The sequence below is a fragment of the Bos javanicus genome, chromosome 4, assembly GCF_032452875.1.
Source record: "Bos javanicus breed banteng chromosome 4, ARS-OSU_banteng_1.0, whole genome shotgun sequence".
In the NCBI taxonomy this organism is placed as follows: Eukaryota; Metazoa; Chordata; class Mammalia; order Artiodactyla; family Bovidae; genus Bos; species Bos javanicus.
Genome location: NC_083871.1, coordinates 83016626 through 83034485, shown reverse-complemented (window position 1 = coordinate 83034485; position 17860 = coordinate 83016626). Strand labels below are relative to the sequence as shown.

General features: G+C 39.5%; 1 protein-coding gene across 1 annotated transcript in view; it reads right to left on the bottom strand.

Moving 5' to 3' along the window:
* Nucleotides 1-17860, bottom strand: part of AMPH (amphiphysin) — a 214946-nt gene that overhangs the window by 95131 nt on the left and 101955 nt on the right. Inside the window, exon 3 of the mRNA XM_061414521.1 lies at nucleotides 2701-2751. Within this exon, the coding sequence (XP_061270505.1) occupies nucleotides 2701-2751 (51 nt within the window). The remainder of the gene's footprint in view (nucleotides 1-2700; nucleotides 2752-17860) is intronic.

The window sequence follows — 17860 nt, the reverse complement described above, 5'->3', positions numbered from 1 at the left end:
GAAATAAGCCAATCTTTTTAAATAGCATTCTCCATACTAGGGCAGTAAAATAGACCCAAATACATAGTCTTGGACAAGAGATCCAATTCGCTCATTCATTTAACAAAAGTATCCACTTTTTTAAAAATCAGCTAACAAAGAGAAAATCCTGTACTTTAAAGTGTATGACTTCTTGTGTTCAAATCTTGAATCAACAATGAAAAAATTACCTAGAGTGCCTTCTATTTTCTGACCAAACTGTTAGAAATATTTGAGGTAAACTTTTTTACAGCAGTTAACTATGACCTCTGTGAATTGTGGAGGTTAAATTCTCTGGGTCTTACTTCTTTACAAATGAAGTAAATGATTGCAAGATAAGGCTAATGTCATTTAGCGTGTGATGGGTGGTGACAAAGAAGTAACATGCATAAAACACAGTACACAGCCTGCTGCTGCTGCCGCTGCTAAGTTGCTTCAGTCGTGTCCGACTCTGAGTGACCCCACAGATGGCAGCCCACCAGGCTCCCCTATCCCTGGGATTCTCCAGACAAGAACACTGGAGTAGGTTCCCATTTCCTTCTCCAATGCATGAAAGTGAAAGTGAAAGTGAAGTCGCTCAGTCGTGTCCAACTCCTAGCAACCCCATGGACTGCAGCCCACCAGGCTCCTCCGTCCATGAGATTTGCCAGGCAAGAGTACTGGAGTGGGTTAGTACACAGCCTAGCATGTAGTAAAGTGAAGTCGCTCAGTCATGTCCGACTTTTGCGACCCCACGGACTGTAGTCTACCATGCTCCTCCATCCATGAGATTTTCCAAGCAAGAGTACTGGAGTGGGTTGCCATTTCCTTCTCCAGAAGATCTTCCTGACCCAGGGATTGAACCCAGGTCTCTCATTAAAAAGCAACAGAGGTAAGTTGTCATTACTCCATTGTACAGATGAACTCAAATTATGAAACAATGCAATACTGATGGCTATATAGTTCAACGGCAGTCCAAGGGAATAGCAAGGTCTCAGGAAACACAGAGACCAGACCATGCATTGCACCCCTGCTGTTTAATAAGCCCATGACCCTAGACAAGCTATTTAACCCTTCTATGCCTGGCTTTTAACGATAAAATAAGTACCTGCCTCATAGAGTTGTTAGGTGAATTGAAATTATATGGCTGGTTTATAAAATAATAAAAGCTTAAATACATCTTAGTTTAAAAATTACTTTCACTGATTTTGACTTTTATGACTAATTTTTATTAGGAGCTTCATTATGTAGCCATAACTTTGTAATCAATTTCATACATCCACATGGAAACTGTTAAGAATAAATTCTTGGAAATGAAACTAGTGTGTCAAAAGGCATGGCCCCCTCCACACACACACAAAATAAAAAATCACATATAAAAGCCTTTGCCAAATCCCTCTTCAAGAAAGCAGTCTTACCAGAAGTGTACAAAAGGAGTCCATTTCCCACGGCTCTGCCAATGCTAGGTATTACAGCTTTGTTTGGGGTCTTTTTTTTTTTTTTTTTTAACTTTTTATGTCTTTGAACACTTACAAGAAAAATAACATCTTCTCCCTTTGATTTCATATTATATTCTTTGAATACTCAGGACAAGCATTTTTCACATTTATTACCCACCCACAGATCTTCTTTGATTAATTTTCTCTCCATATGTTCTACTCAGTTTTTCTTTTGATCCACTAATCTTCATTTAGATTACTTACTGAGCTCTTTATCTCCTGGCTCACTTGCATTAAAATATGCTGTCAAAATAATTTTTTAAGCATTGTGTACATTAATGAGGTCAAATCTCTCAAACTTGCCCTTTCCAATTTCTGCCTTCTCGGGGAGCCTTGTAAAGACCTTGTCACCGGAGACTGGAGATTAAGTCTACTGTATTTTATTCTGGCACTTGAGCGCATTTCTTTGTCTACATATTTAAATTTTCACTATATTTGGAAATAAGAAGGAGAGACTAGAGAATGAGGTTGGGAATCTCACTTTTTTTCTGAGTGTTTGGCCAGTTTACCCAAGACTCATTGTCAGATGATCCATTCTCTCCCCACTAATCTCAAAACCTGCCTTATCATCCACCGTGGGTGCACTTGAATCTGACTCAGTGCAGGGGACTGGGTGTCTCCGGAGGCAGAGATGGAGTACCCAACCTGATTGCTCTCTCCACTCTCCACCACTAGCCTTATTTCCTCGCCTTGAATATCAAGAGACTAGAAACAACAGCAGAGCCTCTCTTTCCCCTACAGTGGCAGGGCTGCAGGTGCAGCTGGTCCTGACAAGTCATAGGCAATTCGGGGCCATGTTTCACGTCAGTGCTGCTGTCATCCCTTGCCTGCTCCTGCTAGAGGGCTTATGTGCAAGTCTAAGAGCCTCAAACTCTTGGGACATACTCTCCCTTGGGATGAAACCAGCTGCAGCTTTTCTTAAACAAGGTCTGCAGCTCACTCTAACTCTTCCTAGAAAGCCCTGGCACATGGGAGGCACTTATTCCTAGTTTACAGCATAAGGGCCCACATATTTTTTTCCTTATATACCCTGATTATCATTTCAATGGGAACTGGGGACTGGGTAGAATGGAACACCTGTGCTCAAGTAACCATCCTGCCAGAAAGCCAAATGGCTTTCTAATTAACACTCGATCCTGTCACTCTTGAATTCCAAGAACAACCCGTGCTTGGTAACATGCAGTAAACAACCCAGACACATTACCTTTGATAGCTGCTAAGTATCCTCGGAGTTCTCGCTGAAGTCTGGTACCCTCTGCCTGAAAACACACAAACACAGAGATGCTCAACATCTTGTTTATATTTTGCATGCAAACATGCACAAAGCCATAAGCTTAGAGTTATTTTTACCAGAAGTTCATTCTTGAAAGAAAATAAATATGTGAATTCAGACTAAACAAGGTATCCATCACTCTAGATATTTACAGAGATTTTTTTCAGCTTAAGAGGGAAAGGAGAAGGCAAGTAAGACTTTGCTAAGAATAGAAACTGACCCACCATACAGCCTTCTATACATTCAAGAGCTAGTAAGTCTCTCAATTTTGACACATAGGTTACAATGGTAGGAAACCACCACTGTTCACTGTTTAATATGGTAGCTACTAGGCCAAGGTTGTCAAGTGTTTACAATGTAGCTAGCCTGAATGAAGATGTACTGGAAGTGTAAAATACTCACTGGGTTACAGAGATTTAGTACCAAAAACATACACACACACACACACACACACATATATACACACATATATCATTAATATATTCTAGATAGACTGTATATTGATTCAATATTTTGGATATAATGCATTAAACTATATTATTAAGATTCACTGTAACTCTTTTCAGTTTTTCTTAAATTGAAGTATCATGCATGCTCAGTTGTTCAGTCATGTCCAACTCTTTGCAATCCATGGACTGTATAGCCCACCAGCCTTCTCTGTCTGAGGAATTATCCAGGCAAGAATATAGAAGTGGGTTACCACACCCTTCTCCAGGGGATCTTCTCAACCCAGGGATCAAACCCGAGTTGGTTTATAATACTGTGTTAGTTTCAAGTGTACAGCCTCTTTTTACTTTTTAAAATATGGCCACTAGAAAATTTTAAATTATGAGTGTGGTGTGTGTTATATTCCTACTGTTGCTGCTGCTGCTGCTAAGTCGCTTCAGTCATGTCCAACTCTGTGCGACCCCACAGACAGCAGCCCATCAGGCTCCCCCATCCCTGGGATTCTCCAGGCAAGAATACTGGAGTGGGTTGCCATTTCCTTCTCCAATGTATGAAAGTAAAAAGTGAAAGTGAAGTCACTCAGTCATGTCCGACTCTTAGCGACCCCATGGACTGCAGCCTACCAGGCTCTGCCGTCCATGGGATTTTCCAGGCAAGAGTACTGGAGTGGGGTGCCATTGCCTTCTCCGTATATTCCTACTGGACATCACCAAAATAGAGAAATTGTTAGAGTGTAAATTTTGGCCTAGGAATACTTGTTTTGGTTTGTTTGTTTGTTTGTTTGTTTTTTCACATTTAACATTTTTTCTTAGATTTTATTTTTTTTTTATTATTTTTTTTTTTTTTTTTTATTTTATTTTTAAACTTTACATAATTGTATTAGTTTTGCCAAATATCAAAATGAATCCACCAGGAATGCATTTAGAAACTCACAGACTCTGAGACTACGATTAGATTTTGGTCTGGAGTTACCCAAGGAAATGTTAATGGTCGTGTGGGGAAGTGAGGCAGGGAGGGAAAGAGAGGTAACTCAAGGTGCACTAACAAGTAAGTTTCCACAGTGGGGAGCCCTGCCTTAATTCAACTGGGGAACTCTAGGAGACAGACTCAAACACCCTACAGACATCCTCACCAAGGGACAAGAGAGTTGGGACATTTAATATCATCTCCTGTTGGACATTGGCTAATGGCTGCTTCTTAAAATGAAAGTGAAAGTTGCTCAGTCATGTCTGACTCTTGTGACCCCATGGAATAGTCCATGAAATTCTCCAGGCCAGAATACTGCAGTGGGGAGCCTATCCCTTCTCCAGCAGATCTTGCTGACCCAGTAATTGAACCGGGGTCTCCTGCATTGCAGGCAGATTCTTTACCAGCTGAGCTAGCAAGGAAGCCTGAACCCTGCTTCTGGGGAACATGAATTCCCCATTATATCCACACAGGGGCAGACAGGTCTCTAGGAACCATAGTAAGACCTCAATCAAAGAGTTCTGCTGTTGGCAACTGCGAGTCAATCTAGTGGGGTCAGAAAAGGTAGGTACCGAAGGCATATAGCTGGGCACCAACAGTGTTGTCTATGACACTGCAAGGAAACACATCAAAAAAATGTATTTTAACTGCACAGTCATTGAATAGAAGTACACAGAACTAGCATATAGAATGACTCCACCTTGAAAATTAATATGATCACAACTATTTTACAACTCTAACTTGATAGTTAATAATATACCCACTAATATAGTAACTATAATGGTCATATTCATTTCAACAAGCATTTGTTAGAATTTACCAAAAAGGAATCCTTTAAAAGAAATGAAGTAGCCCTCATAGTCAACAAAACAGTCTGAAATGCAGTACTTGGGTACAATCTCAAAAATGACAGAATGATCTCTATTCATTTCCAAAGCAAACCATTCAGTATCACAGTAATCCAAGTCTATGCCTCAACCATTAATGCCAAAGAAGTTGAAGCTGAATGACTCTATCAAGACCTATAAGACTTTCTAGGAGAAGGCAATGGCAACCCACTTCAATACTCTCGCCTGGAAAATCCCATGGACAGAGGAGCCTGGTGGGCTGCAGTCCATGGGGTCACTAAGAGTCAGACATGACTGAGCGACTTCACTTTCACTTTTCTTTTCATGCACTGGAGAAGGAAATGGCAACCCACTCCAGTGTTCTTGCCTGGAGAATCCCAGGGATGGGGGAGCCTGGGGGCTGCTGTCTATGGGGTCACACAGAGTCAGACACGACTGAAGCAACTTAGCAGCAGCAGCAGCAGTACAAGACCTTCTAGAACTAACACACAAAAACGATGTCCTTTTCATCATAGAGGACTAGAATGGAAAAGTAGGAAGTCAAGAGATACCTGGAGTAACAGGCAAGTTTGGCTATGGAGTACAAAATGAAGCAGGGTAAAGGCTAATAGGATTTTGCCAAGAGAACGGACTGGTCATACTAAACACCCTCTTCCAACAACCCAAGAGACAACTCTACACATGGATATCACCAAATGGTCAATAACAAAATCAGATTGATTATATTCTTTGCAGCTGAAGAAGAAGCTCTACACAGTCAGCAAAAACAAGACCAGGACTGACTATGGCTCAGATCATGAACTCCTTATTACAAAATTCAGACTTAAATTGAAGAAAGTAGGGAAAATCACAAGACCATTAAGGTATGATCTAAAACAAATCCCTTTTGATTATACAGTGGAAGTGAGAAATAGAGTCAAGGGATTAGATCTGATATACAGAGTGCCTGATGAACTATGGATGGAGGCTCATGACATTGTACAGGTGGCAGTGATCAAGACATCTCCAGTAGAAAGAAATGCAAAAATGCAAAATGGTTGTTTGAGGAGGCCTTATGAATAGCTGAGAGAAGAGAAGCTAAAGGCAAAGGAGAAAAGGAAAGATATACCTATCTGAATGCAGAGTTCCAAAGAATAGCAAGTGATCAATGCAAAGAAATAGAGGCAAACAATAGAATTGGAAAGACTAGAGATCTCTTCAAGAAAATTAGAGATACCAAGAGAACATTTCATGCAAAGATGGGCACAATAAAGGACAGAAACAGTATAGACCTAACAGAAGCAGAAGATATTAAGATAGAGGTGGCAAGAATACACAGAAGAACTAAACCAAAAGATCTTCATGAACCAGATAACCATAATGGTGTGATCACTCACCTAGAGCCAGACATAGTGGAATGTGAAGTCAAGTGGGCCTTAGGAAGCATCACTACAAACAAAGTTAGTGGAGGTGATGGAATTCCAGTTAAGTTATTTCAAATTCTAAAAGATGATGCTGTGAAAGTGCTGCACTCAATATGCTAGCAAATTTGGAACACTCAGCAGTGGCCACAGGACTGGAAAAGGTCAGTTTCATCACAATCCCAAAGAAAGGCAATGCCAAAGAATGCTCAAACTACCACACAATTGCACTCATCTCACACGCTAGCAAAGTAATGCTCAAAATTCTCCAAGCAAAGCTTCAACAGAACGTGAACCAAGAACTTCCAAATGTTCAAGTTGGATTAAAAAAAGGCAGAGGAACCAGAGATCAAATTGCTAACATCCGTTGGATCATCAAAAAAGCAAGAGAGTTCCAGAAAAGCATCTACTTCTGATTTATTGACTAATCCAAAGCCTTTGACTGTGTGGATCACAACAAACTGTGGAAAATTCTTCGAGAAATGAGAATACCAGACCACCTGACCTGCCTCCTGAGAAATCTGTAGGCAGGTCAAGAAACCACAGTTAGAACTGGACATGGAACAACAGACTGGTTCTAAATCAGGAAAGGAGTACATTAAGGCTGCATATTGTCACCCTGCTTATTTAACTTACGTGCACAATGCCAGGCTGGATGAAGCACAAGCTGGAATCAAGATTGCTGGGAGAAATAACCTCAGATATGAAGATGACATCATCCTTATGGCAGAAAGTGAGGAGGAACTAGAGTCTCTTGATGAAAGTAAAAGAAAAGTGAAAAATCTTGCTTGAAACTCAACATTCAAAAACTAAGATCATAGCATCTGGTCCCATCATTTCATGGCAAATTGATGGGGAAACAGTGGAAACAGTAAGAGACTATTTTCTTGGGCTCTGCAGATGGTGACTGCAGCCATGAAATTAAAAGACACTTGCTCCTTGGGAGAAAAGCTATGACCAACCTAGACAGCATATTCAAAAGCAGAGACATTACTTTGCCAACAAAGGTCCATCTAGTCAAGGCTATGGTTTTTCCAGTGGTCATGTATGGCTGTGAGAGTTAGACCATAAAGAAACTGAGCGCCAAAGAATTGATGCATTCGAACTGTGGTGTTGGAGAAGACTCTTGAGAGCCCCTTGGACTGCAAGGAGTTCCAACCAGTCCATCCTAAAGGAAATCAGTCCTGAATATTCATTGGAAGGACTGATGCTGAAGCTGAGGCTCCACTACTTTGGCCACCTGATCTGAAGAACCAACTCTTTAGAAAAGACCCTAATGCTGGGAAGGATTAAAGGCAGGTGGAGAAGGGGCTGACAGAGGATGAGATGGTTGGATGGCATCACCAACTCTATGGATATGAGTCTGAACAAGCTCCAGGAGTTGGTGATGGACAGGGAAGCCTCCAGTGCTGCAGTTCATGGGGTCACAGAATCAGATAGGACTGAACAACTGAACTGAACTGAACCAAAAAAGGAAGGGGATGAACAGGAAAAAAACTACTTCCTTCAGTAAATTACAATCTCGTAGAGGAACTAAAATATCTATAGGAAAAATTGCATCTCAAAGCAGATTATGTTAACTTAGTCATCCAGAGTGTTTGGGAATATAAAGGAAAGATAAAATGCCCAGTGCATTTAAAAACAGATAGTGATTAATAGAAATAAACTCTGAAAAAAAGTGTTTAAGACCATGCTGGACTCCAAAATAAATTCTGGAAGAGAATATTTTCCTAGATATTATAATGCAGGTATAGTGACATTATTTCTCTAAAGTCTATGTAAAACTCTGGTGAGGTTTTCTTTACCTGCCTTAATCTCAAGCTATTTTTGCAACTCTGTAAATCCAGGTATTACTAGATGAAAGCTTAATGTTAAGTCATTTGTTAGCACATATAAACTTCAATACAAATGGTGCTATTCAGAATGGCAACACAGAAATTATCAGAGTTCTAAACAACTGACTCCCTTTCTTGTGGCTCAGTATGGCTGAATATGAAAACTCTAGGCTTCCTTTGTTTTTCTGAGCCATTCAGAAATACAGTGTGAGAGCAAACTGCCACAAGCTAGATGGTTGGATGGCATCACCCACTCAATGGACATGAGTTTGAGCAAGCTCCGGAAGTTGGTGAAGGACAGGGAAGCCTGGCAGCCCATGGGGTCACAAAGAGTCACACACGACTGAGAAACTCAACAACAATAGTGGCTTTCCAAAACATCAAAGTATAGTGCAAAACTGTAGACAAATGATAATGAGAATGAAGAAGAATGTGAATGATAAACACTTGGGTAAAGGTAGAAGATAAGAAGGATCCACAGAAGAAACAGGTAGAGTCAAGCCAAGGTCCCCAACATGAACATGAAGAGAATCTGAGGAAAAAAGAAGGAAGTCTTTTCCAGTTGATTATCGATTTTGTGACAGGTACTGTGTAAGATTCTAAGTATGTAAAATACTGAAAAGATATTTTGGGGGGGGATTTTATTATTGTCACATCTACACTGCACCTCCCTACCAGATCTGCTTGGGGGAGGATTATAGTTCCTGCCCCATCAACAATAAGCTTGGCTGTGGGACTTGACTTGGTTAATGAAATGTGAGTGGAAGTGCCATGTGCTACTTCTGAGCAGAAGATATAAGAGCCATCGCATACTCTTATCATGCCTTTTCCCCTCTAGTATGAGCCCCATGATGTTCCAGACTGGGTTTGCTTCTCCAGCCTGGGTCTCAGAGTGAAGGGAAGATGAAGAACACGTCCGTGTATGTTTTCACAAGTGAGAAACCAACCTGCTCTTAAAAGCCAATGAGGTATTGCCACCATGGCATGACCTACCATAAAGAGCCTGATACGATGGTTCACCGTCAAGAGCAGAAATGCAGAAAGGCAGAGGAGGTTGAAATCTAGCAATAACAACAACAACAAAAAGCCAGTGGAGTTACTGAGCAGAAAAGCATTAAAGGTATTTACAGAAACACTTCAGAAAGGAACTCAAACTGAAAAGATGATGGACAAAGTGCATGGTTTAGCAAATGGAGTTTGAGAGGCAGTCATGTAATTGATAGAGGCTGCATATTACTGAGAGAGGACAGCAAGGCCAGAATCATTTGTCCGAACAGATGGCAGATCATTTAGAGAAAATAATATGTGAACTCAGACATGTGATTTACTCAGGTAGATCTAGAACCAGGCTGATCTAAAGCCTACATCCTAAAAGGGGGCAATTAGGAAGGTATGACTCCCCTAAGGCCACATTTTTCAAAATAAAGAAGTATAGAGTTTGGGGGTACTTAATGGTTTGTCTAGGGCACTTATAGCCACACCTAAAACATCTCTGTGGAACATCTGTTTATTGAGGTTGAATGAAGCTAATGGATAAATCATTATTTTGCCATCACTAAGCCACCTTGCTATGATGTAGAATGAAAAACTGCGTAGAGATGAAACAGAACTTCACAGATGTCTCCTGTCTTCAGACATCTGCTTTAGGGTTCTGCTCTACTGCTGTTCTGCTCCTGCCCTAGAAGAATGCAAAAAGTACTTAGCTAAGGCAGGCCTCACGTCTCACCTAGAAGGATGCTCTTCCTGCAGGAAGTAATACAAAGCCAACCAGAGTAAATGATGGTTCTGAGTTCCCACGACTGCCTAGAGTACCTGGAAACAATAAAAGAACAGTGTGGAAGGACATTCTTTTCCCAAATATTTAAGGAATAAAGCATGTCAAACTAAGTCCACAATTAAGTCTCTGCCTTTTCTTTGAGCACTAGAAAGACTATGAAATATTCAGGTTCTAATCTATACACTGAATTCATCTAGCCCAACGGGGTCAATAAAAATTTTTTTAAATAAATTAAGAATCCCAGGAGAAATGTTAAATACTGTGAGTGGAAGAAAGTCAAACTATATAATAATGGCTTATCTAGATGAGTTCAATTTAACTAGATAAAATGGAAGCTAATTTAAATAACTTTATTCTTTTCCAATTATTAACATTCCTAATTTTCCTCATGAATATTAAGGTTCATAAAGCATTTGGTAATAACCATACTGAATTTCATATAAAGTTCTGCCTGAGTCGAAAAAGTAAGTCTCTGGAGAGAAATTTTTCACCTACAATATGTCACAGAGTAGTTCTTTTGCACAAAACCTATTGCATAATAAAATTTATGCATCATTATTCTATCTGAATCACAAGTAAGGTTTAAATGAGAAATAAATTCTTATAGCACTGCTCAGATTTCACTGAATCTAAAGTTCATTCCACATTCCTCTGAAAATTTCCATTTCAGTAATTCACCCTTGAATTATGTACTGTGAGTGTTTATGTATACCGAAAAGAGATTCAAAATTCCACAACCTTGAGAATTTTTCCTGCTTTTTCTTAATATTGTTATCAACAGGACAAGATAAAATTATTATTCTAACTCTTGGTCACACTATCCTCAGGGTTTATGGGCAAGTGAATCCTATTATAATTAAGTTGTCTGCATTGCCTACTAATACTCCTATTAGGAAATGATCCTAGAAGGATTCACCACCCACCTGGCATACAGCATAATAACATGGCCTTGGTGTTACTCAGAGGTTCTTCATTTTTTCAAATGAATCATTTATCAGTGTCAGGATCAGCTGCCTCTCAAGCCCAGAAGGTTCCCCAGGCCTCACTTTCTTCCCACACAGCCTGAGGGAGTGACTTGTTTCTCCCTCCTCATTAAAGCTACTTCCACCCACTCCCTCCCTTGGGTGTCACACCCTCAAAGGGCTGGGGAGAAGAAAGCTGTCTCCCCAGTCCTGTTTCCTGGCTGTCCTGGAAAACAACCCAGGGTCATTTTGGGTTTCATCATGAAGCCACCAAGAATTAATAGGCAAGCAAAAGTATTCATGGTTTTAAAAGCTTACAAAGGTCTGAGATACATTGCCTCATTTAAAAAAAGTTTAAAAATCCCTTTTTTGTCTTGCTAAGTGGTTTCTTGAAGCTGTTGCTTTCTTCCCCTGGTCCTGTGAGCACCTCTCATGGTAATCTGCCTCTAAGGATTAGACTGAAGTATAAAATCTAATTAAATAGCTGGAGAAAGAATGCAGCAGGGACACCACCATGGAAGGTTTCAGATATCTCTGTTACCCACTACAAAGAAATTACATTCCATACCTAATTAAATGTGTTTCCAAGTTGTTTTACATCAGATTGGTCCTCAGAAACACCAGTCTCTTAATTATTTGTTTATATGTCTTCAGGGGAGGGGAGAGCAGAGAAGGGTGTCCAGACCCAGACAAGCTGGGCTCTTGGATAGTTCTCACGTAAGTCTCTCTTCAGCACCTCGGACAGGTCCCAGACTCAGCTGTTCTTAAACTTTCATGAGTTAATCTATGTAGTGTCAAAGGACCAGCTGTAAAGGCCACCATGTCAAAGTTTCCTACTGCATTTTGGTAAGCGCAAAGAAGTGTTACAGACAGATTTCCTACAAGTTGAGTCAGGTTCCTGATAAAGAAAGCTACCACAGATTGACACACAAAGATAGTGTCTCTAAGTCCTACAACTACAGCAAACTGTCTCTGGGCACTGGGCTTAAAAACAGGACTGCATTAAGCTACGATGAATAACACTTGAAGATTAATGTCATGTCTTTTATTGTTTAGGTACATTAAATTCCAAAGCACTAAAAAAAAGATATATATACTTATGCCTAGGACTTCAGGAGCCAATACAGAAGTAAACTTTTGTTAGCTCACTTTTGACCCATTTACTTTTGCCTGAAAGCAAGAAGACAAACATGAGACATTAATTTTACCAGATTGTATATACAATTCATAGAATGAATTAACTAAACTCATGGCAACAGTGTCTATAAATTCAGGGGCACCATGCCCCATACTGTAATCCCAGGTACATGACACCTTTGTTCACGGAATATATACCACTGTGTCCCTGAGTGTACTTGCAAAACCAAATCCAGTGCATTTTATTTGCAAGATTATACAGATCTAGCTAAACATCTTAAGGCAACGAGTATGTAATACCTATTAAACAAGCAATGTTTTGTTGAATTGACTTGTTAAAATATGGTAAATGTAATACTGATTTCTATTTAGAGGTAGCTTTTGTCTTAAAAATAGAAAAAAATCAAGCAGCACCCACAAGACAGAACATTTTTTATTAACTATCCTCTTTAACTAAGAAATGGTGAGTTGATGATTAAAAAGGAGTCCAGGTGGAAGGTCAACAGCACAAACAGATGTATACAACTTGGATCTGAAGAGATATAACTTCAAAAATTGTGATTTCACAACAGTAAGTCCTATCTGTTCGTCTGTGATCATGAACCTATAGAAGTTCCCAGAGTTACATTATTATTTTTGGCCTTTACTGATATTATTTTTCCTCCTGAAAAGGTTAAGTAACACATCAGAATTAAAACTGGCTCAATTCCTCAGAGTTCAGACAGGTTAACTCAATCTTAAAAGTAATGTGAGTACATTTTGTGATCATTTTTGAAGCTGAGAAGATAATTAGATTATCAAGGAGATGAGATCTAATGGAGTCATAATCAGCAACTTGATGAACAGATAACTAATAATGTCTGAATCCACTTATGATCAAAGACCACATTAGGCTGCTCAACACTCCAGGCATTCTTGGTTTACTAAGAAATAGTGCTCTATTCTGACAAGTTCAGGTTCCGATTCAGTTGGAAGATGAGAGTTTTTCAAAGGTAAAAGCAGCAGGATCTCAGGAACATATATTTTTTGCTTCTTTGCTTTGAGCTCTTTGTAGTTATAGGAGCTCTCATTAAGAAACTAGCATTGGTTTCATAAACCGATTTCTTTATTTTAAAAGATTTCTTTTGCAAATCTTCATGCAAAAGATACAAGATAGACAGGAGACTGGAGTGCATTTGAAATCATATTTCTGGGCTAATGGCAGTAGGGGGTGGTACAGAGAAGGAAGAGAGACATCAAAGAGGACATCTCAGCTTCCACAGTTTTATCCAAGATTCATGGCCCAATTTCCAGCTATCCTTGTCAGCAATCCCAAGAGCACCTATGATCTGAAAACCAAATCAAATATCTTTTGCCTTTCAACAAAGTAAAATTAGAAAGCTAGCTAGCAATTACAGGTACCATTTTCCATGTATTTCCCTTAAGCCAACTAACTTGAGTTTATACAGATCTCTACTCTGAGCTTTTGGATCAGAGCTACTCTATTGTGTGTTCAAGGAGATAGACTGCCTAGTTAGAACTGTTAAACTCACCACAGCAGGCAGGCCAGATATTGACATAGTTATGTATTATTTTTTCTAAACATGTACCCACAGGTTATGATCAATCAAATAACTGAGAAACTCCCTCAAAAGTTGTGATTAAGAAGAAACATTTTAAATTTTGTAAAATATTTGCACACTAAGATGGTTTTCAGTACTATGGAATTCTCACAAAAACTTAAGAGTTAACCAGAAAAACCAGTAAACTTTATTTCCAGAGAGGCAGACATATATGAATTCTCTTAAAATATATTGTGCAATTATTGAGTGCAAACTCTATTAGAAACCAAGTATAAATGCAAGCAACAAGACTCAACAATTCTCTCAGAAGTTGCTTGGAAGAAATTAACTGGTATCAATTAATGAATTGATAAGCTAAGTCGCTTCAGCTGTGTCTGACTCTTTGCAACCCCACGGACGGTAGCCCACCAGGCTCCTCCGTCCATGGGATTCTCCACGCAAGAATACTGGAGTGGGTTGCCATTTCCTTCTCCAGGGTATCCTCCTGACCCAGGGATCAAACCCGTGTTCCTTACATCTCCTGCATTGGCAGGTGGGTTCTTTGTCACTGGCGCCACCTGGAAATATATTAATGCCTATGGTCAAAATATTATCTAATCACAGAAGAGTGAGCTTGCTCTAAAACACAACACATGAAAAAAATAACTACAAATTGGAGAATGTAGCTGGGATTCAAGGACTGAATAACATTCTGCATAATTACAATGACTTACTATATTGTGACTAAAAGTAAATAAAGCTCTTAGAAGATGGAAAATACTGTACATACCAGCTGATAATTATGGAGTAGCATGGAACTAGGGCAGCTTCAAAATCCAGGGAGGGGACCAGAGCCTTTCCCTAGTCTTGATAACTCAGGTTAGAATCAAGTCCAGGCAATGTGAGACACTGTCCAAGGGCTATTTGCTGCCAAAAACTAGGATCAAAGAGATGAAGTAGACGATAATGAAGGGAGGCTTTGATATTGAATGAGGGAGGAGGCATGGAAAATCTAAGACAAAAGGTGAATACAGAGATATGTGTGACAAGGAGGGATATCCTGACCAAGCACTAGCAGGTGCTGGAGAACATAGAAGATTTCTTTAATGACTGCAACAGGCTGCTTTCCTTTAAACATTTTATAACCTAATGAGGATATAGATGCACACCTAAAATAACTGTCATATTAAAAAAATGGAACAAGAGCTATTGGATAAGTTACAAAAAAAGAAAATGTACTCTGGAGGACACAGAGAAAGAGAGAACGTGGCTGAGGAGACTGGACAGACATTAGGTAAGAAATATCTTGTAAACTGACCCTAAGCAAAGGTGGAATTTGAACATATGGAGATGGCAGGACAGGCAAGGATAGTTCAATCATAACAAAGCATCTGCAGTGGAGAAAGTGGAAGAACAGCTTAGAAGCTAGCAGGCAGGCCCTAAATAACACCATCAGACATAGGAACAACCAATTATTCCTTTTTATATCACGGTTATCTGTGTTACAAAGAAATAGCTCTAGGATATCGGCTCAAGAAAATCAAAGAATTTTTCAGTATGTAAATGTGGTTTGCCATAAATAAAAATTTTATCCACACATTAACACACTGTAGGAGTACATTTCATGTTAACTCTTTTTTTCAAACTTCTATTCTGTAATTTTTAACTATTTATGGACATATGTCCTAAAAAATGTCATGAAACTGCTTACAAATATTCACACACTATTCAACACTTCTTCCATTCCAGAAATAAAAACGTGCTCTAGGAACATGCTCCAAATGATCATTTCTGCCATTAATTCAGCTTCAAGTTTGACAAATGTTTTAAAGTTTATGTGTAAAGCACTAGATTCTGTACAGAGAAAAAGATGAAAGCAGCCACATAGGACCCCTGGGCAGAGGAGAGATCAGTATTGAAGACATGACTCCAGCTTCCAGACAATGGATTATCCTAATAATGAGAATCACTGGCTGTGGGTCCTCCAAACTGGAGAGATTTCAACGTCCCAATATCTCTCCCCTTCTTCATCTGTGTTACACCAAATAGGCCGTCACCTGGTGGTGGGCATGGAGAGCTACACAGAATTCCAGTGGGAACTGAGAAGCCATGGAGATGGGAGTAGAAGTGAGATTCCCTTCCCCTCTGTATGAGAAGGTCTAATTTCAGACTGTGCCTCCATTAGGGCTCCCACATCTGCACTCGCTGAAATGTGAGTTGGTTATCTGGGCCCCACCAGCCCCAGGGTTATTATTTTGTTGTAAACTGTACATCAGCCACAAGCATGGTATCTTAGTGGGCAAGTTTACGGACAGGAAGGAGAGAACCCAAAGACCTTTCTTTTACTTGGGGACCTACTCTGGATTCCTTAACACAGCCGTTAGCAGGCACTCCAGTGAACTGACACGAAAGCACCCAACACTCACAGCAGTCTTTTCTGCTACTTGTCAGCAGTGTTGGTAAGAAAGGAAACAAACCCTCTGGGAAGGAAAGGGTAAAGTTACATCTCATTCTTCCTGCTGGATATTTCTAATCCTTGCTTTCCTTACCACTTGTCCATGGAAAGCCCTGAGTTCTCAGGGGGTGAGAGTGATTCACTTGATTTCCACTTGCTGGACCCTCCTCTCCCTTCCTCCCTGTCCTAACTGAGCTGTTCATAAAATCTAGACCACAGAATCCATGACAACGTGGAGCACAGTGGACAATGAGAGCATATGCACAGACCCTTCAACCAGGCTTCTGGGCTAACACAAATCATATAACTTTTAGGAAAATAAGTCTGGCATTAAAAAGAGAATTGGGAGTTGGAATAAGATAAAAGCTAAGCCTCAAGCTCAAGCTCAAACACAGACCCATTTCCACCATGAACGAGCAGGGAATTACTGCAGGGAATTATACGAATTACTACAAGGACTTTTATGATTTTCTTCAAGAGAATTTAAAAGCAAGCCCAAAATGTTTGAATACTTTCTAGAACATTTTAGTAGTCTACTATTGATGTAATACTAATTGAGTATGGTCAGATGACTATAATATAATGTACCAATCCAAAAAAAAAGTTCACTTTATACTATACATAATATCTTTTTGGATTTGAAATACATATACACAGAAAAAATAAATCTAGATGTCCTAGGTCAATGTCCTCAGAGAATGCAGCTGTAAGATAATGCCTTCGGGGACTTCCCTGGCAGTCCGCTGGTTAAGACTGCTTTTCAACACAGTGGGCGTGGGTTTAATCCCTGGTCTGGGAGTTAAAATCCCACCTGTCTCATGGCCAAAAACCCCGAACATAAAACAGAAAAAAATATTGTAAACAAATTCAATAAAAACTTCAAAAATGGTCCACATCAAAAAAATCTTTAAATATAACGCCTTCTGCCTTTAGAATAATGATTCACGTTAATACTAAAAATAGTAGGCTTTGCAGAGGTCACCACAATCTTGATAGATCCTTCATCCTTGGTTAATATTTCTACACAAGGACTATGCCTTTTTTCAGCATATGCAGTGGATGGGAAGTGGTCACCAATATGTACTGGGGATTAAAGGGATTTTTCCCTCTAGAGTATTAATAAATTCAGTCTTCAGCCATTCTTCCCAAACTTTAATATATTTCGATAGATTAATAAACAGTCTCCTCAACTTCCTCCCACACCCTCTTTTTTTCCTTTTCTCCCTCTATCTACCAACAAGGTTAAGGTTCCCTCCCTCCTTGTGGCATGAAAATGACTATAATTTACTCTTTCTGATTAAAACAGAAAATATCAAAATGAGCAAGATCGACAAATGCAAGATGGTTTTGATGCAGAGTATTTCCAAAGGGAACCAAATAGGGTCAGGAGACTCCCTGAGAAATACTATTCCTACATTTCCATTCTGCTCATTTTATTCTTATAAAGTAGAATTGCTTGTTTAAGTTTCCCTAAATGTTGAAGTTTTACCTGCATCCTGAAATCTGCTAATGATCTTGCCAGAACTTAGATGCTGTTCTTCAAGAATAACAGCATACTTACTATTGGCTCCACAATATTTGATAATGTATAAAGTGACAGGAATAGATGGCAGAGCAGTATTAAACTGATAAAAGTTGATGACTCAGCCAACTGCACTTTTCTCTAATACATTAGACAAAAAACAGTCTTCACCTTGTTCAGTCAACAAAGTCCAAAAAGAAC